At 44.0% G+C, this 22,832-nt stretch overlaps 1 protein-coding gene across 3 annotated transcripts in view; it reads left to right on the top strand.

Moving 5' to 3' along the window:
- Positions 1-895, top strand: part of ATP6V1H (ATPase H+ transporting V1 subunit H) — a 45,958-nt gene extending 45,063 nt beyond the window's left edge. For all 3 annotated transcript variants that reach the window (XM_065668261.1, XM_065668258.1, XM_065668260.1), the window contains exon 14: positions 538-895. In XM_065668261.1, the coding sequence (XP_065524333.1) occupies positions 538-598 (61 nt within the window). In that variant the 3' untranslated portion in view covers positions 599-895. The remainder of the gene's footprint in view (positions 1-537) is intronic.
- The last annotated feature ends 21,937 nt before the right edge of the window (positions 896-22,832 follow it).

The following is a 22,832-nucleotide window of genomic DNA, read 5'->3' as shown; positions in this document are numbered from 1 at the left end:
ACAGGTGTAAAAAAAGTGACAAAATAAGCACTTCAAAATACAGGTGAGGAAATTGTTGGTATACAGTGAGCCTGGCTCACATATCTGTTCTTTTTTCCAACTCAGACGTACAGTTCTTTAGTTAGTGTCTCTTTTGGTTGGCTATGGGTTAAGTTGCCAGTATGTCCATCAGTATTACTTGTGCTCATACAGCTGGGTTATGGGAAGAGAGCCTTTGGCGCAGCTTCTAACATGTATATTTAGCGAGCAAAATCTGTGGCCTTCATGGATGTTCTGTCACAGTTGCCAGGACTTCTAAAGATTACAACTGGACTGCTTCTTTTTCCAGTTTTGTTGATGTTTGGTTTGTACCTTATTTTCAGGACATTAGATGATGGATACCTAAAGCTTAGGTACTCTCATAGTAGTTCCAGCTGACAATCAACAGTAGGCATTATTTAAGGATTAATTCTAAGCTTAAAGCTTTTTCCTCTTTCTTTATTCCATACTCCCCAGTCTCCAGAATATTTCTCAATCTAATTTTTTATTGTATTTCAGGGAATACCTTGGAAAGCAGTTGCAGTCAGAACAACCTCAAACGGCCACCGCACGGAGCTAAACACTTTCATCGGTTCATACTTATAACTACAGTATGTTTGTCTTTAAATTAATATCAAGGGAACAATGAAATCACATGTTCTTTGCCTGCTACTAGCACATAAACTTTCCAGCTTTCCTCTGGTGATTTTGGCTTCGTAAAATTCTCTTTGTTCAACTGGTTCTGATGATTATGCCTGTTAGCTTCTTGTTACATTCTGAATGTATATGAGGAAATGTGGCTAATATATTGTGTTGTTTTATGTATTTATTCTCGTAATAAATAATGTTATTAAAGGATATTCATTCCATGTTATAATTGGCCTAGAAAAACTGTTCTTTCAGTGGGTTATCAGTGTTATCACTTCTCAAGAAAAGCAAGTAGTCCCTATATGTCTCCAGACAAATTAATAAAGCTTTTATTTAGTGTTCCGTAGGAAACACAATAGCCTGAAAAGTGTTGATTATCAGTACTAAAAATACACCAAGTCTCAAAACAGTGTTATAATTGTATATGAAAGCAAGTGTATGGGTTTTTTGGGGGTGGGGTTAGACACTACATTAAGAAAATCTGGAAATGAGAAAAGGAAAAGAAAACACTCCTTTAGTGAAAACTGGTAAATTTAAAATTATTAGTCAAGCTGTATAACATCAGAGTTAAGGCTGATCAGAGATGAGGGCTTCTTTCTGTGTTGTTTTAGTTTTTGGGTTTTTGGTTTGGGTTTTTTTTTTTTTTTAGTAACATGTTCCAGAACTGATAAACTTGGAATTTCATAGAGTGTTTTTGTTATTGAAAAGATTTGTAAATATTAGGGTTCTGGGGTCATTCTAGCATCCATTGTATTTCCTTTATATAAGCCAAATAATTTGGTTGCTGGTATTTTCTGTGTTTTGTAGCTCCTCATAGTAAAAAAGATGTAAGCATCAATAAATCAAATATGATACTGGACTGGCATGTGAAAACAGTCTTGTTGCACATATAGGAGCTTGGCCTCAGGCACCTGCAACACTAAACAGTCAATGTCCTTGTGATTAATTTTTAGAATGAAAATAAAAAAGATGAGAAACCAACTCTATTTCCTCAGTAGTTTTGTGTGGTGCAAGTCTCTGAGGAAGCTTGGGGTACTTTGTCATCAAAAAAGAAAAACAAATTGGGAGAACTTTTCTTACCCAGTCTGGATTTTCATCATATGTAACTGTAATTTGATCACTGCTGCAATGGCAAGAGAGAAGACATTTGGGATGACAGCTTGATTTCTTGGCCTGCTTAATCAAAATTAGATTGTGTAGATTAATGACTAGTACTTACCTCTACGTCTAGGAGATATGGGCTTTGATATCAAAGTTAGTATTATAAGGATAGATGCTGAAGCTTGTAAAGAATTAAACTGACTTTAGCTGGAGTGGGGTTATCTGAATGGATCTTATCTTGGCACTGCATGTTCCCATAGTGATGAGGGATGATAGTGGTGTGGGAAGCTACTGGGAGTTCAAGGGTGCACCTACACTGCCATTTTTATCTTGGGTCAGTTGAATGCTCCTGAAATAAATCTGATTTTTTTCCCTGCTTTTTACACTTCAATTTCCACTGCATGGTGGGATCGTTGTATAAGTGGAGTTCGTCGATAAAGCTAAACTGCTGGGTGTATATCCTGTGTGTCTTGGCTACTTGGCAAGTGTTCAGTCCACTGGACCAGGTAAGATTTTCTTTGAAGCACAGCCCTTTGAAATTCACACAGAGTGAAAGCTGGATTCTTGGCACCAAACTTCTTGGACTACAAGTCAGATTCTCGTGTCACACTTGCTGGTTTAAACACAGCCTGATGCTTACCTTGATGATGCTGTAAAAGGTTGGTCCTCTGGTTATAGCTGCACAGGAACCATAACAGGGCATTAATGGAGAAGTAACAGACTCCCATGTTCAAAACAGAAGTTTGTGTTGCTTTCTTGTCTGAAAGGGAGCACTGAAGGACTGCTTGGTAAGGGGGTATGGGTTTACAGTTGTATGAGTAAAGACGGTGAATGCTACCAATGGCAACTGTGCCTATTTTTTGAGAGCTATTCATAGCATGAAACAAAATTGCTTACAGGGGTTGTCCTGAAACATCTAAATATTGTGTTCATGTATTACACAATTAAATTCTTCTCTTTGTAGCTTTGCTAGTATTACTTTGTGCATAGTTTAATTCCTTGTTATGTTCAACTCTGTTTAGTTAGAAATCTGTTGTAGGCAGAAGAAGGTGTATTTAAAGAAATGGTCATGGTGTTTCACTTACATAAGTGTGCAGTACTGACACTTTGGTGCCTGTGAAACCTGAAAGCCGTGACATTTCCAGCCCCATATGGTAACGTTCAGGTGGCTCAAGAGAGAAAACAGGGCAGAACTGTCCTGGAGCTTTTAGCCTTTGAAGTCAAGAAACTTAACCAAAAGCTTTTGTTGAATTTCAGTTAATTCCTAAAACTTTCTACGGCATCTGGTTTTGTCTGATAAGTTATGATGAGCTTTAGCTTTTGCTGCTGAGCACTGTTTTTAGTATTCACCTGTTTGTGTTGACTCACTTAACTTGCTCACCTTCATTCTTCCAAACTGGGGCATGGGTAGGTACGCAGATGCCATGGTGGCAGATTGAAGCTTCAGGGCAGTGTGGTGACAGTGTGGATAGAGCTCAGTGTGTGCAAGTAGCTTCCTTCCCTTTGGTGACATGGAGATTTGGAGATGATGGCAGATTAGCTGCCATGAACCGGATGACTACCTTACTTCTTAGGTGAGGAGATAGTTACCTTCTCCCAAATAAGGGTAATCAGTCTTCTCTATATGAATTTTTTGTCCATTTTCCTAATTTTTGTTTTCACTCTTATGTTGCATCCAAGAATAAATGCAGTTTAATTTTCCTATAATGGAAATGAGTCTTTGAAATCTTTATAAGCTGGCTTTAAAGTTTTGCATTGAAGGTTTCTTTTGCTTTTAATGATACATCTGCTGGAATGATTTTCTTTGAACTTTGGTCTTGGTCTGAAGTCTCAATGGGAAACTGAGTAAGTTTACAAGATGCAGCAACTGTGAAAAGAATTTAAACCTGTCACTGTTCAATGCAGGAGGGATGGAGGGGGAAGTGTGATGAACAGTGCTGACATCAGGAACTAAGGCAGGAAAATGCTTTAATCATATGCCTAGTGCATGTTTATTATTCCAACAAGCCATTTGAGATTCTAAGGCCTGCAGCTGGATGAAGAGGAGGCCAGATCTTAGTTTTAGCCAGTGTGAGCTACTCTGCTAGTAAAAGCAGGGCTGAGCAGGAGATGGGCTGTACCACACTGCATCAAACCTCTCTTATGTATCTCATCAGAATTGCAGAAGTGTCATTGTGCACTTGCATGAATGAAGGAAGGTTGCCAACAATTCGTAACTCAGGCCTGCTGGGTCAATATATGTTTTTTTGGTGAATATGACATGCTAGTTTTAGCCCAGTAGGTGACAAGGGGTCAGAAGGAATCCCATTGACTCATCTCGATCTAAAAGCTTTTGCTTTTCTCTTTGGCATCTTCTGCAGGGTAGTTGTGAGTTATCTTTTTAGAACCATGTGCTTTGTCAGAGTTGATAACAGAGCTGACGGTCTCACGATGATCAGGTATGTTATTAACTTAATTATATTCACTTCCTCTTAGACTCCAAAAAATCTGAACTGCTGTTGAGCTTTTATCATTCAGTATCATTCAAATACCACAGAAAGCAGCAGCACTGCTGTAGCATCTAGAGAGTTACCTGGGAACTTTTCGTACTGTGGGGTATGCATATTTCATTGGTACGGCCGGTTCCAAGATGCCTCAGCCACTGCTGGTTACAAATGATGTGTTAAAAACTCTCAGTACCCTTTGAGAATGTTTTCTCATGATCTGTACCTTGGCTTTACTGCTGCTTTTAAACTAAGTTACTGTATAGTAAGGAGCCTCATATAAAACCCAACAATGGCATAATGGCTGATTGCTATGCAGAGTGTCTTGTTTCTATCACTTGGTTGTATCCAAGAACATTTCTGTGCAAAAACTTAAACAGCAGAAGGGAACAATACATTTTTTCATGAGTTAATCTTTAGTGCCATTATGTGCCCACTCGTGGTATATTTTTTTCAGGGCTCTTCGGTTAGTTTCCCTTGTCTGGAATCTGTAAGAGACAATGCTATCAAGCTGAAAATTTAAATAGCTTATGATGACACTGAAAAAGCTATGTTAAGAAGGCTGCAGGGATAGGTCCTGCTCTGCCAAAAAACGGGCAAAGAAATTGAGTGGCTGATTGTGGCAATCACAGTTAAAACCTATTGATTTGGAAACCACAAAAGTGCTAGAGTATCAGGTGACTGTGTAGCAAGAAAATGTGATGAATTGCAGGCTTAAAGGTCATTGTTCTCTAGATAACTTCCATGAAAAGGAAGTGTGCAAAATGACCCTATTCTTTCAGGTTCAGGTATTCCAAGTGCATCTTCAGATTATGAATTGTGCCAGTGTGGAGATCACAGCTAACAGTTTGGTTGTGGATGCATGCGAACACAGGGCAAGACGCTTTGGCCATCAGTTGAAAAGATGAAATCATTTTGCATAAAATATTGAGGAGAAAGATAATCTCAGATATGTTCTTTTTTTTTTTTTTTTTTCCTTTCAAGATTTCTGTGTTGCAACTTTTTTTTCTTTTTTTTTTATTGTTTGTCTAGGACATCACAGGATGTTTTAATCTCAAAGGATTCACAAAGAATCACTTTGTATCTGACTTCCCCAACCAGCACATTTGAACTGAGCTGGCCCTTTTCTACCAAAATGTGTGAGACCACTGGTGAGATTCTGAAATCCATCTGGGATGTCTTCCATTGGTGTAGTCCTTTTACAGGAGAAGTTGTTTGTGGGAAGTGCACAAATTTTGCCTTCTGTTGTATTTCTGAATGTCACTCTTCTCTCAGTATTCCCATTAGTGCCATATGGTTCTTTCCAGATTATATTCTGATTCATTTTACAATTGGTAGTATTTCCCAGTTGAAATACATTTCTGGTACTCTGCTGAACAGATAATGGATGAGACCTAGAATCAAGGAAATGTTTTAGAAAAATCAGTTACCTTTTTCTGGCAAGAAAGGGCTATTTATGCTGCTTCTGTCTTGTATTTTACCTGTCTTGTGTTTTCCTTATACATTTCAGTTCAAATTCTGTCAAATACTGTTTCTGAAGGAAGAGTCAAGGTTTTTATCCTATTGCTCTTAATCCAACAAGTCTAAGTCCAGATCATGTCCTTTTTATGTAGACATTACATTTCGTAAATTTTATCATCTCTGACTTAATATGCATTGTGCTTATTTTTTTTTTTGAAGAAATCTGGAATGGGATGAAATCTTCCCCTAAAGAGAATGCATTAAGCTCCCTAGACTTTGTTTCTAGGGAAGTTTTAATTTCCTGACCTTAATTTTATTAGTCTACATGAATAGCTTTATATTGGGGCAAAGCCAAGCCTATATTTTGACTGCCCTGCAGGGACTAGGCACTGTAACTTCTTTATAACAGAATAATGTTTGTCATTATATCTCCATGCCCTTTCTGGAGATGAAAGGAACTCTGTTGAAGATTGCTGAAATCTTACTGGTTTTTGCCTTTGTTTCCTAGTCCAGTATAATTAATTGATAATTTTGATGAGAATCTTATGATGATGCAACTCAGTGTGGAGGATTAGCGGAATACTCCATCAAACCAGTGAGATCCTTTTCATGTTCTGTTCTCCATCCTGTGTCTCTGCTCTTATTGTGCATTCTGAATTCCCTACTAGCTGGTTCGTTGCATGAGAAAAAAGTTCTCAGTCATGTACAGTTGCATCTCTTGCACTGGGTTGAACCTCTGGTCTTCTCTGGCTTTTCTTCCTTCTTCTGTTTGGTGCTTCCACACCCCCATCTCTTCATTTATTTCTGCCTCTTCCTTCCTTGTTCTGCAGTGGTGCAAGGCTCTTTCAGCTGGTGCCTCTTTGGTCACATAATTAAAGGCTGTTTTTCTCAGGTGTTTTTATTTAATCTGTAGATGCTGAGTTAACTGTTCTGTATTTCCTTGGAATTCTATATGAACTCTGTTTCCTAATCCAACTTTAGTCTCCAACTGCTCAATGCTTTATGCAGGGAAAAACTCTTCTGAGTGCCTGTTTGAAACTAATTAGCAGAACTTCTTCCTATAGTGCCATCTTTATTAGGTCTTTTTCAGTGCTGCCACAGTTGCCATCTCTGTCCATTCTCTCTCTCCTTCTTAAATTTGTTTTGAGGAGTAAGGAGCATTAATTCCTTTTTTTGAAAAGCCACTTGCAAATTTTTATGTTGGTTATAAAAATTTGGGTTTGTAAGTTTGTATTTTGAAGATATGGAAGTCTTTCTTTTACATCAATAGGATGCAAACATCTGTCACTGGCTGTGAGATGTAGCTTCATGTTAGCATAGTTTGAATTTTTGTTGTAGGCAGATATGGTAAATCACCATTTCGCTTTAAAAAGGCCAATTTATAGTGTGGAGAAATCGTAGATCGCAAGATGCAATAAATATAACACTTGAAATCAATAGCTTTTTAAAATATTCCTCTCTACTTCCTGCGCCAAGCTGAGTTGAGGAATGGAAGTTGGGAAATGATGCTTCCAAAGAGTGTATTCTTGAAGACCATTTTCATGCAGTGCTTGTAATAAAAGTATTTTGTATTCATTCTGGTCATATCTCACAAGATCCAGGCTGTGCAGTATCGGCAGCATGATACTTGAAATTTAATCTGTGTGCCTTAGACTCCATAGCCTGACAGCATTAGATAATGTGTTCTCAATTTAAAATAAAGTTCTGAAATAAAGGAATAATGAACAAAAGGGGTAACTTTTTCCTCATCAGTTCCCTTTTTGCCATTAATCGGTAACACTGAAGCATAAACCACTGCTGGACAAACACTGACATGAGTGCAGCTGGTGTAGGTGATGCTAATAACTTATACAAAAGCAAGTTAAATCTTAGTCTTTGTCAAAATAGACTGCTCTGCGCCATCTACTCCTCCCTCTGCTCAAGCTGTATTTAATTTGAAATGCCTGTGGTGCGATGTCTGTAGCCATTTGTTTCTCCCTTGTGCCCAATCTGTATTCCACAGAAGTAACTGAACTGGGGATGTTCATCAGGTAAATGGATTCCAAAAGAGATAAGCAAATGGATGATGATTTCTCAAGCTGTACTTTAGCTGTCAGCAGCTTGTATGGCTTTGCAAGGGACCAGGAGAGTTGTACAAGAATTGATATTAGTGGCTGTATTTCTCTCTGCATAGACAGGCAGCTACTGCCTTCCTCACCTTAGAGAAATCCAAGAACCCTTGAGAATATATGAGGGTAGACTTAGATTAGATATAAGCAAAAAATTCTTCCCTGTGAGGGTGGTGAGGCGCTGGCACAGGTTGTCCAGAGAAGCTGTGGCTGCCCCATCCTTGGCAGTGTTCAAAGCCAGGCTGGACGGGGTTTTGAGCAATCTGGTCTAGTGGAAGGTGTCCCTGCCTGTGCAGGGGGGGTTGGAACTAAATGAGCTTTAAGGTCCCTTCCAACCCAAACCAGTCTGTGACTCTGTGATTGTATAATTCTGTGTGCTGGGGCTTCTGTGTGGTGCATGTTTAGCGGTTTTGCTATTCTCCTGAATGTGGCTGATCCTACTTCCATGCTATGTCTGGATACAAACGCTGACTCCCAGGGCAGTGAAGAACTGCTTCCTGTTCCCACTTAACCTTTTGGTTTTCTGGGAGCTTGGCAAAGCAGCACAAGGGGTTGCATGGCTTGTACTAAGTATATTTCATTGCTGCCAACTCGTTTCTTTCTGCAAGCACACTTACAGCTTCATTTTATTCTCTTCCATCATGACAGCAGGAAAATCTGCTCTGCCTGAGGGATAAACACCAGGCAAGCCAGGAGAGGTATTATTTTCTCCTGGTGTAGTTATGGCTGAAGAGCTCCATGCAGCTTTTCCAGGGTGAGAGTTGTTTGTATTTCCTTTAAAACTACATTTATTTTTTTAAATCTTGATTATATATTTTTTTCCTATTGTGTGAAGCTGCTGGAAATTGCAGATAAAACTTGTCATTTTGTGAAGTGGTAGGGAAGCTATTTCCTACCTGAAGTGTCTGGGGAGCAAATGAAATAGAGACAGACCTGAGCAAATGACACTTCTGAAACTTACTCAAGGGGCTGATAATAGTCCTCATGGCTTTCTACCTTTATGTTGACGTGTGTGCCATGCCTGAGAGGACATCGTTAACCTGCATGGGGGGAGGAGTAGCTGATTGGGTTGTGCAGGTACAGGTACCTGGCAACAAAGAATCTGCACAACTAAGGGATGCTGCTGTGTTTCCATAGGCTGGCTGGGAAGTTTTGGCAGGAAGACATGTGGCTGAAGGAGCCTTGGGAATAATCAGGGTTCAAGTGATGCTGCGGTTTGGGCGCTGGGAGGTGTTAGTGGGGGAAAACATGCAGTTGCCTCTAGCTTCTCCCTGGATTCCTGTTTGGGTAAGTTCACCTTTCCTGAGTCCCAACATCCTGGTTGGATTCCTGGTGTTGACCTTTGACAAGTTAAACTGACGCCCTACATACCTGAAGTGGTATGTATCGGTATCGCTGTTTTGCTCCCAGAGGGGGTCTTCATTGATGACCAAAGGCTAAACCCTTAATGTTTTTGTTAACTTTTCTGAGCTTTTAGAAACTCTACTGCCAGGCCATGCAGCAACTCATCTGTCCATTTAAATTGCCTTTTGGTTATAGTATTTTGAATACAATAATTGCCATGAAAGGCCTTTACCATGGGATCTGCATAAAGGTTTTCTAAATGTTTGGGAATTTGCTTATAGTAAACATTACTTTGGCAAAAATGCATGCTCTTCTCCTAGCATTTTCGAAGATTAGTGCCTAGTAAGTACTAAGGGGTGACTGAAGTAGAGGACAGATGGTGATTTTTCTTCAGCACAACTTTGCAGTAAAAGAGTTAAAAATAAAGGCTGCAGTATTGTCATGAGCTCCTGTCTAGCATAAATGACATAGTGACGCAGCTTAATTAAACCAGTGCTTGGGAATGTAATCATCGCTGTTGCAGCCAAGATTTGGAATAAGCCGAAGAGATTAAACAAAAGCAATCTCTGTTCTGATGCAATCTGTTGTGAAAATAGTTGGTTATATGCAATGTGGACATAGCAAGCTCCACAGCTAGCTTCCTTTGTAGCCTCCCTTCCAAGATATGGCATCAGGAGATAACTGTTTTGTATTGAACAAGGCTTTCATGAAAAGGGCCCATGTTTTTAGTAGATGCCATGAGTGGTTTGAGGCATTGCTTGGTAACTCCACTATCCCCAGGCCACTGCAGCAGCTTGTGCTGCAGTTGAGGGACCTGCTGTGTTGAGCTGCACCAGTGCCTTGCCCTACTCTAGAAGTTATTCTTGATTTCATCCCTTTTAAAGGCTAATTCAGTGCTAATTCTGCCCAGGGAAACCAGATCTCTGGAGAGACCTCCCTTGGACAGGAGGACTCAGGCTAGTGCAAGTGCCTGTACACAAGGTGATGTTTCAGTAGGGAGTGGAGAGGGTTTGTGCTGGGAGAGGGGAGAGCTCTGGAGCAAAACCACCTCCCTGTTTCCCTGTAAATTTTTCCTGTTTCTTAACCAGTATCCCTGAAAGGTTGTGAATCCTTGAATTTGTGGAAGCAGGGCATTGTCTTGTGATTATAGGGAAGGTTCAGAAAAGTTCAGCAAAGGCTGAACTTGTTAGTTCAGAGGCTGCAATGCTAATTGCCTTTGTTGTAGTGTCAGTTGTGTTTCTTGCTCCTGCTGCTCCTGCTGTGAGATTGGACCAGAAACCCACTTCTCTGATAGCTTTAAACCTCCTTGCTTCCAGATTCATAGACCCACAGAATGGTTTGGGTTATAAGGGATCTTAAAGCTCCTCCAGTTCCACCCCTCCTGCCATGGGCAGGGGCACCTTCCACTAGACCAGGTTGCTCAAAGCCCCATCCAACCTGGCCTTGAACACTGCCGGGGATGGGGCAGCCACAGCTTCTCTGGGGAACTTGTTCCAGTGTCTCACCACCCTCACAGTAAAGAGCTTCTTCCTAATATCTAATGCTGTCCTATCACTACATACTCTTGTAAAATGTCCCTTCAGCTTTTGTGTAGGCCTGCTTTATGTGCTGACTGAAACTTACACTGGTAACTTATTCTTGTGCTGTATTTCACTATAGCTGCTTAAACTTTGGTGGCTGTAACTTTCTTCCACACACTTCCTGTAGTCATGTGGAGAGATGTCACTTAGAAACACTGTTACTTCTGTTTCTAGTAGGTCCTAGTGGCATTGCAAAGTTTGCTTCCTTCCTTGAACCAGAACACAAAACTTAGAAGTACCATAGGCTCCATGTGTTAGAACATCCTGACACGGACCTCACATCTGTGTTAGAGGGTTTGGGTTTGAGCTACGGGCTGTATATGTGTTATCTGTAACGGAGATGATAACCTTCTCACACAAATCAAAATCTGAAGTGTGAGGACCACAGGCCAAACTAATGAGCTGGTGTATGACTGGAGCCTTAATTAGTGACCTAATATGCTGTGTTTCTATTGTCTGTGCCAGGTCAGACTCATGCTTTGTGAGGAAGGCTGCAGTGTTATATATAAACTAAAAAATGCCTTAATTAAGCTGTTTATGCACACAACTATTTTTTGTTTGCTTTCTGCAGGGGAGCAAAACAGCTTTTGTAAATATGGTACTTTATAATTATCTTGTGACCAAGTGTTGTGGTTTGACTTGTTTTTCACACATAATGTACTGCCCTGCGACACAGTACACTTCTTGTGTGTTGTTACCTGAATTTGCTCTTTTTCTCAGGTCTCAAAAACTATGTGGTTAAATACATCAGTCTTCACTTTCCCCTTAATCCTCCTAAGTCACCCACGTATTATTTACCTTTGCATTACTCCATTCCCATGGTTCTCTCAAAGATAACAGGGAAAGCTATTTCTGTTGTCTCAATCTTTTTCCCCAGATCTGTTTTCTATTCTTTGAATAGTTTCTCGCTGATTTAAGTGCTATGACAGTCTGTTAACATCACACAGGTATTCTTGTTTCATCAACGCCTTCACAGTGGCCTCATAATTTATTTGGTGTGTAGCAAGGTGAAGATATGAGGGGAAGATGGGTAGCATTAAGTAGGCATTCAATCAGAGAGAATTCTGTGCTACCTTATTAATCAGATGGTCCTTGATGGCAGTGTCACTGCCTTTCCTATGCTACCCACTCCATGTCAGTATGAAAGCTGTGCCAACAGTATTTGGGTTCTACCTGTCTTCAGGATCAGTTGTTTATTCTGTTTGGCCTTTGGTATCTCGAAACACAGGCCAATGAAACCTAATCCTTGATTGCAATGAATGAGCACTATCTGTGTTCCTAATGAGGATGGTAGCATAATCCTATAAAAGACTTTAAGGCTTTGGAAGTTTATTGACTGTGAGGGCAGATTTTATTTCTTTTTTAATGTGTTCCTAATTTTGCAGCAGAGAGGATGAAGCTTTTCTGTTTTTTCTAGGTTTGGAGCTAAGAAGAGGTTAACTCCTGCTTGCAGGACTTAAACGTCTCGTAGCGTGTTTTCTTGAAACTTGTGACTGCATACGTGTAGCTACATAACAAGCTCTCATTAAGAGGATTTTCAGTCTTCCTGAGCTGAATTGCTCTGAAATATTCCCAAAGTTTAATGAGTAACTGTTAATGCAGCATGACTCTTTTTGTGTGTGTGTGTGTGTGTTTTGAAAAATACTTGTTTAGGTCATGTTAGTGCTTTGTTTAGCATAACTAAATTGCTTAGGTATTATGGTATTGGTAACTACTCCTGAGCATGATACCAACTCTCCTGTATGCTTAATTTACAAGCAGATAATGAATAGCTGTGGAACTACTGATGAAATGTGAGGCTCCCCCAGAGAATGAACTGGGGGCTGGAGAGTTTCCAGTCTGAAATAGTAGTCAGCATCTTTGGATGGTTGTAGTTTGTATCCAGCACCAAGTGAACAGCAGAGCTGATGCTGAAAACAGATGATTGTCTCTTGATGCACAACTCTCTACCTTAATTGAAATATTAGGGCAGAGAACAGGACAAAATAGTCTGAGCACTTGTTATAGAAACAAAAGACAGAGGCTATATCTACCCTTGGAAAGCAGACACAGGACTGTGAGAATGAAGACCCTGGCCCACTGTAGGAGGGGATCCGATTAGAGACCATCTTAAGAGCCTGAACATGCACAAGTCCATGGGGCCTGATAAAATCCATCCACGGGTCCTGAAGGAGCTGGCAAATGAAGTTGCTAAGCCACTGGCCATCATGTTTGAAAAATCATGGCAGTCAGGTGAAGTTCCCAAAGACTGGAAAAAGGGAAATATAACCCCCATTTTCAAGAAGGGGAAAATGGAAGACCCAGGGAATTACAGACCAGTCAGTCTCACCTCTGTGCCTGGTAAAATCTTGGAGCAGATTCTCCTGGAAGGCATGCTAAGGCACATGAAAAACAACAAGGTGCTTGGTGACAGCCAGCATGGCTTCACTAAGGGGAAATCCTGCCTGACCAATTTGGTGGCCTCCTATGATGGGGCTACAGAACTGATGGACACGAGTAGACCAGTTGATGTCATCCACCTGGACCTGTGCAAAGCGTTCAGCACTGTCCCACATAACATCCTTGTCTCTAAATTGGAGAGACATCAATTTGATGGATGGACCACTCGGTGGATAAAGAACTTGCTGGATGGCTGCACACAAAGAGTTGTGGTCAATGGCTCGATGTCCGGCTGGAGATCAGTAACAAGTGGGGTTCCTAAGGGATCGGTGTCGGGACCGGTCTTGTTTAACATCTTCATCGCTGACATGGACAGTGGGATTGAGTGCGCCCTCAGCAAGTTTGCCGATGACACCAAGCTGTGTGGTTCAGTTGATAAGCTGGAGGGAGGGAATGCCGTCCAGAGGGACCTTGACACGCTTGTGAGGTGGGCTGATGCCAACCTCATGAAGTTCAACCATGCCAAGTGCAAGGTCCTACACCTGGGTTGGAGCAATCCCAGGCACAGCTACAGACTGGGCAGAGAAGAGATTCAGAGCAGCCCTGCAGAGAAGGACTTGGGGGTGTTGATCAATGAGAAAATGAACATGAGTCGACTTCAGTGTGCGCTCGCAGCCCAGAAAGCCAACCATATCCTGGGCTGCATCAAAAGGAGCATGACCAGCAGGTCGAAGGAGGTGATCCTGCCCCTCTACTCTGCTCTCATGAGACTTGGAGTATTGTGTGCAGTTCTGGTGTCCTCAACATAAAAAGGACATGGAACTGTTGGAAGAAGTCCAGAGGAGGGCCACGAGGATGATCAGGGGACTGGAGCACCTCCCGTATGAAGACAGGCTGAGGAAGTTGGGGCTGTTCAGCCTGGAGAAGAGAAGGCTGCGTGGAGACCTCATAGCAGCCTTCCAGTATCTGAAGGGGGCCTACATGGATGCTGGGGAGGGACTCTTCATTAGGGACTATAGTGATAGGACAAGGGGTAACGGGTCAAAACATAAACAGGGGAAGTTTAGACTGGATATAAGGAGGAAGTTCTTTCCTGTTATGGTGGTGAGGCACTGGAATTGGTTGCCCAGGGAGGTTGTGAATGCTTCATCCCTGGCAGTGTTCAAGGCCAAGTTGGACGAAGCCTTGTGTGGGATGGTTTAGTGTGAGGTGTCCCTGCCCATGGCAGGGGGGTTGGAACTGGATGATCTTAAGATCCTTTCCAACCCTAACTATTCTCTGATTCTGTATCTGTCTGAGTAAATCAGCTATACAAAATGGAGCAGCAAAGCAGATGGAGAAGTTCCCAAAGAATGCTGTGCTGATGGTCACAACACCCATCTGAAGAGAGATATCTGCTTCCAAATTGATATTTCAAATTGGGCATCTGAAGTATCTGAACACCAGTATTTCCAACCAGAACGAAGTGGGTACCCTGGAGACAGAGGATATAAAGAAGGCAGAGGTGCTGAATGCCTTCTTTGCCTCTGTCTTTACTCCTGCAGACTCTCCCCGAGGGCCCCGGATTTCTATAGCCCCAGAAGGAGTCAGGACAAAGGAGGAGTTTGCTTTGGTAGATGAGGATTGGGTTAGGGATCAGCTATGCAAACTGGACATCTGTAAATCGATGGGTCCGGATGGAATGCACCCACGGGTGCTGAGGGAGCTGGCGGAGGTCATTGCTAGGCCACTTTCCATCATCTTTGGTAAGTCGTGGGAAATGGGCGAGGTGCCTGAGGATTGGCGGATGGCAAAGGTCACACCAATCTATAAGAAGGGCAAGAAGGAGGACCCGGGTAATTATAGACCGGTCAGCCTTACCTCCATCCCTGGAAAGATGATGGAACAACTTATTCTTGACTCCATCACTAGGCATATCAAGGATGAGGGGGTCATTAAGAACAGCCAACATGGTTTTATGAGGGGGAAGTCATGTATGACCAACCTTATAGCCTTCTATGAGGAAGTGACTAGGTGGAGGGATGATGGTAGAGCGGTAGATGTAGTTTTTCTTGATTTCAGTAAGGCATTTGATACTGTCTCCCACAGCATCCTCATAGATAAGCTAAGGAAGTGTGGGCTTGACGATCAAGTAGTGAGGTGGATCAAGAACTGGTTGAAAGGAAGAAGGCAGAGAGTTGTGGTCAATGGCGCAGAATCTAGCTGGAGGTCTGTGACTAGTGGAGTTCCTCAGGGGTCGGTGCTGGGACCGGTGCTGTTTAATATTTTCATCAATGACCTGGATGAGGGAACTGAGTGCACCCTCAGCAAGTTTGCTGATGACACAAAACTGGGAGGAGTGGCTGACACACCAGAGGACTGTGCTGCCATTCAGCGAGACCTGGACAGGCTGGAGAGTTGGGCGGGGAGAAACTTGATGAAATTTAACAAGGGCAAGTGTAGAGTCTTGCATCTGGGGAAGAACAACCCCATGTACCAGTACAGGTTGGGGGTTGACCTGCTGGAAAGTAGTGAAGGGGAAAGGGACCTGGGGGTCCTGGTGGATAGGAGGATGACCATGAGCCAGCAATGTGCTCTTGTGGCCAAGAAGGCAAATGGCATCTTAGGGTGCATTAGAAAGGGAGTGGTTAGTAGGTCAAGAGAGGTTCTCCTCCCCCTCTACTCAGCCTTGGTGAGGCCGCATCTGGAATATTGCGTCCAGTTCTGGGCCCCTCTGTTCAAGAAGGACAGGGAATTGCTTGAAGGAGTCCAGCGCAGAGCCACAAAGATGATTAAGGGAGTGGAACATCTCCCTTATGAGGAGAGGCTGAGGGAGCTGGGTCTCTTTAGCTTGCAAAAGAGGAGACTGAGGGGTGACCTCATCAATGTTTACAAATATGTGAAGGGTAGGTGTCAGGATGATGGAGCTAGGCTTTTTTCAGTGATATCCAGTGATAGGACAAGGGGCAATGGGTGTAAACTGGAACATAGGAAGTTCCACGTTAACATCAGGAAGAACGTCTTTACTGTAAGAGTGACAGAGCACTGGAACAGGTTGCCCAGGGGGGTTGTGGAGTCTCCTACGTTGGAGATATTCAAGGCCCGCCTGGACAAGTTCCTGTGTGATGTACTGTAGGTTACCCTGCTCTTGCAGGGTGGTTGGACTAGATGATCTTTTTAGGTCCCTTCCAACCCTTGGGATTCTGTGATTCTGTGATTCTGTGAATAAATAGTCAAACCATTGTTTTGTGGCTTGCAGATTTTTCCATTTAGACTTAAGTTCCTGAATGGCTTAAATGCTTTTCAACGTTAATGGGAACACTCCATAAATAGAATAGAAATTGAATCCAGCCAGGCAAACTTTATTTAATCTTATATGGCAATATAAGTGAATCCACTTGACACCATGGCTCTCATGCACACAGAAAAGGTGGTATAATATTGTCTTGCTTTTTAATGTAGCAGTTTATTATTTCTCTCTAAAACCCACTGCAGAATTTCATCCACTTGGATAGAAGCAATATTTAGTGTATAACTACAGAATTTACTGGATTTATTGAGATGAAGTTTGCTCATAAAATGCCTACGAGCAGGTTGTGATTCCATCAAGGTTATTTGTTCTTTAATTTATTTGACTTAATTTTCTGTTTAGAACTGTGTTTTGCTCCTCTCTGTTAGCAGCAGTTATGTCATAAACTGACACTATCAGTTAGAGCTAGATGAGCTGCTGTAATTACATAAGTCACAATCTATCACTTATGTATCTTTGTAATTAGAACAGCTTTGAAATTAGAAGAAAAATGGAGGCCGAGGGATGGGGAGAAGGCTTTGGCTCTTGGGGACCAACAGTAAATGGAGAGGATCAGGAAACTTCTTGACCTAAGCAGTATCTAAAATGTCAATCCCAGACACAACAGCCTATTTTTTCATTTGTTCTGGTTTCAGATATGAAATGAAATCTTCTTTCGCCAATTATCTATATTACAGTAGTTACTCCCTGCCCTGATGGGGGCTGTTGCCCTTTCTGCTAGGCATTGTGCACACTAACAGCATCTTGCTTGTTTGCCTGAAATAGGGCCCATTGTCCCATATGTGCTGTATTAGCTGCAGAGCCTTTGTGGTTTAAATGTTGAGTACTATTATTTATAATTATAACTTGGGTATGTGCAGTGGGTTGTTTTCTTGTCCTGGGAAGCAGGTGTAAAAGAAACATGATCACATTCAAGACAGTAATTTACTATACAGCATCCTCCTTTAGGTGTATAAAATGCATCATAAGTTAAATTACCACTAGTTATGGACAGTGACAAATGTTAATTTGTTGAATTAGTTTCGTAGGGGAACAGATCTCAGTATCAGAAGGGAAAAATACCTGTTCTGATAACTTTTGGTTATTGCATGCTTTTCCCTGTCTGGTTCTTTGTGGAAAGGGATGTCAGTTCTGCAGCTGTTGTGATTACAAGATTACAATAATTTGTAAGCAGCAATCCTTAACGTGCTTTCTTGCAAACCTGCAAACTCTTTCACCTGTTAGATTCTGAAACAGCAGCTCTCCCTTACTCTGTGGTCTCTGAATGTGATTCAAGTCCTAACTGATGGACTTGGATGCTCAGTTCCTGAGTTTTACTGTTTATCTTCATGAGCTAAACAAGCCAACAGAGGGAATCGTAGAATGATTTAGGTTGGAAGGCACCTCTAAAGATCTAGTCTATGCCCCCTGCCGTGGGCAGAGACATCTCTTACTAGACCAGGGTCCTCAAAGCTTTGCCCAGCTTGACCTTGAACACTTGCAGTGATGGGCATCCACAACTGCTCTGGGAAATGTCATGTTCGGGTCCCACACTATTCAATACATCTGATTACAGAATCACAGAATCACAGAATCCCAAGGGTTGGAAGGGACCTAAAAAGATCATCTAGTCCAACCCCCCTGCAAGAGCAGGGTAACCTACAGTACATCACACAGGAACTTGTCCAGGCGGGCCTTGAATATCTCCAGTGTAGGAGACTCCACAACCCCCCTGGGCAACCTGTTCCAGTGCTCTGTCACTCTTACAGTAAAGAAGTTCTTCCTGATGTTAACGTGGAACTTCCTATGTTCCAGTTTACACCCATTGCCCCTTGTCCTATCACTGGATATCACTGAAAAAAGCCTAGCTCCATCATCCTGACACCTACCCTTCACATATTTGTAAACATTGATGAGGTCACCCCTCAGTCTCCTCTTTTGCAAGCTAAAGAGACCCAGCTCCCTCAGCCTCTCCTCATAAGGGAGATGTTCCACTCCCTTAATCATCTTTGTGGCTCTGCGCTGGACTCCTTCAAGCAATTCCCTGTCCTTCTTGAACAGAGGGGCCCAGAACTGGACGCAATATTCCAGATGCGGCCTCACCAAGGCTGAGTAGAGGGGGAGGAGAACCTCTCTTGACCTACTAACCACTCCCTTTCTAATGCACCCTAAGATGCCATTTGCCTTCTTGGCCACAAGAGCACATTGCTGGCTCATGGTCATCCTCCTATCCACCAGGACCCCCAGGTCCCTTTCCCCTTCGCTACTTTCCAGCAGGTCACCCCCCAACCTGTACTGGTACATGGGGTTGTTCTTCCCCAGATGCAAGACTCTACACTTGCCCTTGTTAAATTTCATCAAGTTTCTCCCCGCCCAACTCTCCAGCCTGTCCAGGTCTCGCTGAATGGCAGCACAGTCCTCTGGTGTGTCAGCCACTCCTCCCAGTTTTGTGTCATCAGCAAACTTGCTGAGGGTGCACTCAGTTCCCTCATCCAGGTCATTGATGAAAATATTAAACAGCACCGGTCCCAGCACCGACCCCTGAGGAACTCCACTAGTCACAGACCTCCAGCTAGATTCTGCGCCATTGACCACAACTCTCTGCCTTCTTCCTTTCAACCAGTTCTCGATCCACCTCACTACTTGATCGTCAAGCCCACACTTCCTTAGCTTATCTATGAGGATGCTGTGGGAGACAGTATCAAATGCCTTACTGAAATCAAGAAAAACTACATCTACCGCTCTACCATCATCCCTCCACCTAGTCACTTCCTCATAGAAGGCTATAAGGTTGGTCATACATGACTTCCCCCTCATAAAACCATGTTGGCTGTTCGTAATGACCCCCTCATCCTTGATATGCCTAGTGATGGAGTCAAGAATAAGTTGTTCCATCATCTTTCCAGGGATGGAGGTAAGGCTGACCGGTCTATAATTACCCGGGTCCTCCTTCTTGCCCTTCTTATAGATTGGTGTGACCTTTGCCATCCGCCAATCCTCAGGCACCTCGCCCATTTCCCACGACTTACCAAAGATGATGGAAAGTGGCCTAGCAATGACCTCCGCCAGCTCCCTCAGCACCCGTGGGTGCATTCCATCCGGACCCATCGATTTACAGATGTCCAGTTTGCATAGCTGATCCCTAACCCAATCCTCATCTACCAAAGCAAACTCCTCCTTTGTCCTGACTCCTTCTGGGGCTAAAGAAATCCGGGGCCCTCGGGGAGAGTCTGCAGGAGTAAAGACAGAGGCAAAGAAGGCATTCAGCACCTCTGCCTTCTTTATATCCTCTGTCTCCAGGGTACCCACTTCGTTCAGCAGTGGGCCTATATTGCCTCTTGTTTTAGTTTTATTTGCTATGTATTTGAAGAAGCCCTTTCTATTGTCTTTAACCCGACTAGCAAGATTGAGTTCCAAGGAGGCCTTAGCTGTCCTAATTGCCTCCCTACATCCTCTAACAACTGTCCTATATTCCTCCCAAGCGGCCAGCCCCTCCTTCCATAATCCATAGATTCTCCTTTTCCACTTGAGTTTGCCCAGCAGCTCCTTGTTTAACCACGCCGGTCTCCTAGATCCCTTACTTGACTTCCTACTCATTGGGACGCTCCGATCCTGAGCTTGGAAGAAGCGGTCCTTGAATGCTAACCAACTATCTTGAGCCCCTTTACCGCCTAGTACACTTTCCCATGAGACTTCCCTTAGCAGTTGACTGAAGAGGCCAAAGTTGGCCCTTCGGAAATCCAGAACTGTGGCTTTGCTAGGTATTCTATTCCTCCCACACAGGATCCTAAACTCCACCATCTCATGGTCACTGCAGCCAAGGCTGCCATTGACCGTCACCACTTCGACCAAACCCTCCTTGTTGGCGAGTACTAAATCTAGCAGCGCTGCTCCCCTAGTTGGTACGTCCACCATTTGCATTAAGAAATTATCATCAATGCACTCGAGGAACCTCCTAGACTGTGAATGACTGGCTGTGTGAGTCTTCCAGCAAATATCGGGGTAATTAAAGTCCCCCACGACGACTAAGGCATGTAGTCGCGAGGCTACTTCCAGTTGCCTGTAGAAAGCCTCATCAACTCCTTCGTCCTGATCAGGAGGTCTGTAATAGACCCCCACAACTGTATCACCCGTGCCAGTCAGCCCCTTGATTCGTACCCACAGACATTCCACTTGCTCCTCATCCGACCCCGGACAGAACTCAATACATTCTAGTTGCTCTCTCACGTAAAGAGCAACTCCACCACCTCGCTTTGCTGACCTATCTTTCCTAAAAAGGACATAGCCATCCATGACCACATTCCAGTCATGTGAACTGTCCCACCATGTCTCTGTAATCGCCACTAGATCATAACCTTTAGCCCGCACACAGACTTCTAACTCCTCCTGTTTATTCCCCATGCTGCGTGCATTGGTGTACAGGCATTTCAGGGAGCCAGTCCTAGTACCCTTTTTCCCCTGGGGGACAGGGTCTAAAGAGCTATCCTTTCCCACAAGTGAAACAAGAGATTGATAGTCCTCCTTAGCCCGCCATCCTTCAATCCCTAGCATGTTCCTCTTGGGCTTGTCCCCAACAGGCCCAGTTAAATCCCCTCCCCCCTTCCTAACTAGTTTAAAGCCCTGTCAATAAGCCCTGCTAACTCCTGCCCCAAAACCCTTTTTTTTCTCTGGGACTGGTGTATCCCGCCTGTCACCAGCAAACCAGGTGTCCCATACAGCAGCCTGTGACTGAAAAACCCAAACCCCTGCCTTTGGCACCAGTCACGTAGCCATACATTAACCTGCAGAGTCTTCTTATATATCCCTTCACCCTCGCTTGCAACAGGTATGGAGGCAAACACCACTTGCGCTCCAGACCCTTTAACCAGCCGTCCCAGGGCCCTGTAGTCTCTCTTCATTGCCCTTACGTTCCTCGTAATAATTTCGTCACTGCCAACCTGAAAAACCAGCAGTGGGTAGTAGTCAGACGGCTGCACCAGTTCAGAGAGCTTCTTTTTAACATCTCTAATCGGAGCCCCAGGCAGGCAGCAGACCTCCCTGTGGGGTGGATCCGGTCGACAAATGGGCCCTTCTGTTCCCCTCAGAAGGGAGTCACCCACCACAATTACTCTTCTTTTCTTCTTGGTTGGGGAAGTTCTGAGGCATGTGGGTGAGTGACTAGCCCTGGGTGACTCACTAGATAGATTTGCCTCACCATCTCCATTCACCTGGCCCTGAATTTCCAAGACCTCGTACCTGTTATTCAAGGGCAACTGGGAGGGAGGAAGGGATTGTGAGGGTTTTCGCTTACCTCTCCGAGGAGGAACCTCCCTCCATCCATCCTTGTCCATTAAGCTCTCTCCTTCTGTCTGATGGTAGGAGGGAAGGGGATCCATAGTTTGTTGAACCACTTCCCTCTGCCCTTGCCTTAGGGTGTGGTTCCACCAATCTATTTCACTTTCACACTCTCTAATGGCTCTCAACCTTTCTACCTCCTCCCTCAGTTCAGCCACCTGCCTGAGCAGGTCATTTATTTGCTCACAGCGAACACAAGCAGTGTCACTGGCTCCCTCCAATACAAGTGCCAGGCTCAGGCATTCGCTGCAGCCAGAGACCTGCACAGCTGCATGTCTGCAGGAAGGCTCAGTCTGGATACCCACATTAGTACTCACTACAGCTTTCGATCGTGTTGTAACCATGATCTATCTGGTCAATCAATCCGTCTACGTCCCTCAGCACTCCTTCCCCCTCCTGTACTCCAGGCGAGTCCTCTCGATGAGGCGGATGAAACGCTTCCCTGCCCGCTCGCCTGCCCGCGCGAACTGCCGCGCAAACTGCCTCGACCCTCTGCCTCGACGCTCTCTGTTTGCCGGCTCTGGTCGCCGCGCTCCCTGGGAAGGTTTTTTAGCCACTCCCAGCTGGTGCCACTCCTCCTGGCTCTGCCCCCTGTGAGTCAGCCCCTCGCGGGAGCTGAGCTTCCGAGTCCTGGGCAAGTCCTGTTGAGGACTTGAGGCTCCCTCCTCAGTGGCTCTTGTCGCTCTGAGGTGAGGCTCCTGGACGCTGATCTCTCCCCTCTCCGCTCCGGTGTTGCAGGCGTCCTCTCTCAAGCTACTCACCTCAGCAACTGATCGAGAGTGGCCCTTGATGGCCGGTTTGAATCTGACACCGAGCCTCCTGGCTCCGCCCCCTGTGAGTCAGCCCCTCGCGGGAGCTGAGCTTCCGAGTCCTGGGCAAGTCCTGTTGAGGACTTGAGGCTCCCTCCTCAGTGGCTCTTGTCGCTCTGAGGTGAGGCTCCTGGACGCTGATCTCTCCCCTCTCCGCTCCGGTGTTGCAGGCGTCCTCTCTCAAACATGCAACCCCTGCCCCTTGCCATCCTTCTATATAATACACAGATATCATTTCCTTACTCTGCGGAACACCCATGTAAAATGTCTACAAGTGTCCATTGACAATAAAGTCTCCC

The sequence above is a fragment of the Lathamus discolor genome, chromosome 2, assembly GCF_037157495.1.
Source record: "Lathamus discolor isolate bLatDis1 chromosome 2, bLatDis1.hap1, whole genome shotgun sequence".
Lineage (NCBI taxonomy): Eukaryota > Metazoa > Chordata > Aves > Psittaciformes > Psittacidae > Lathamus > Lathamus discolor.
Note: the sequence above shows the minus strand (reverse complement) of the source record. Positions and strands in the feature narration are given on the sequence as shown.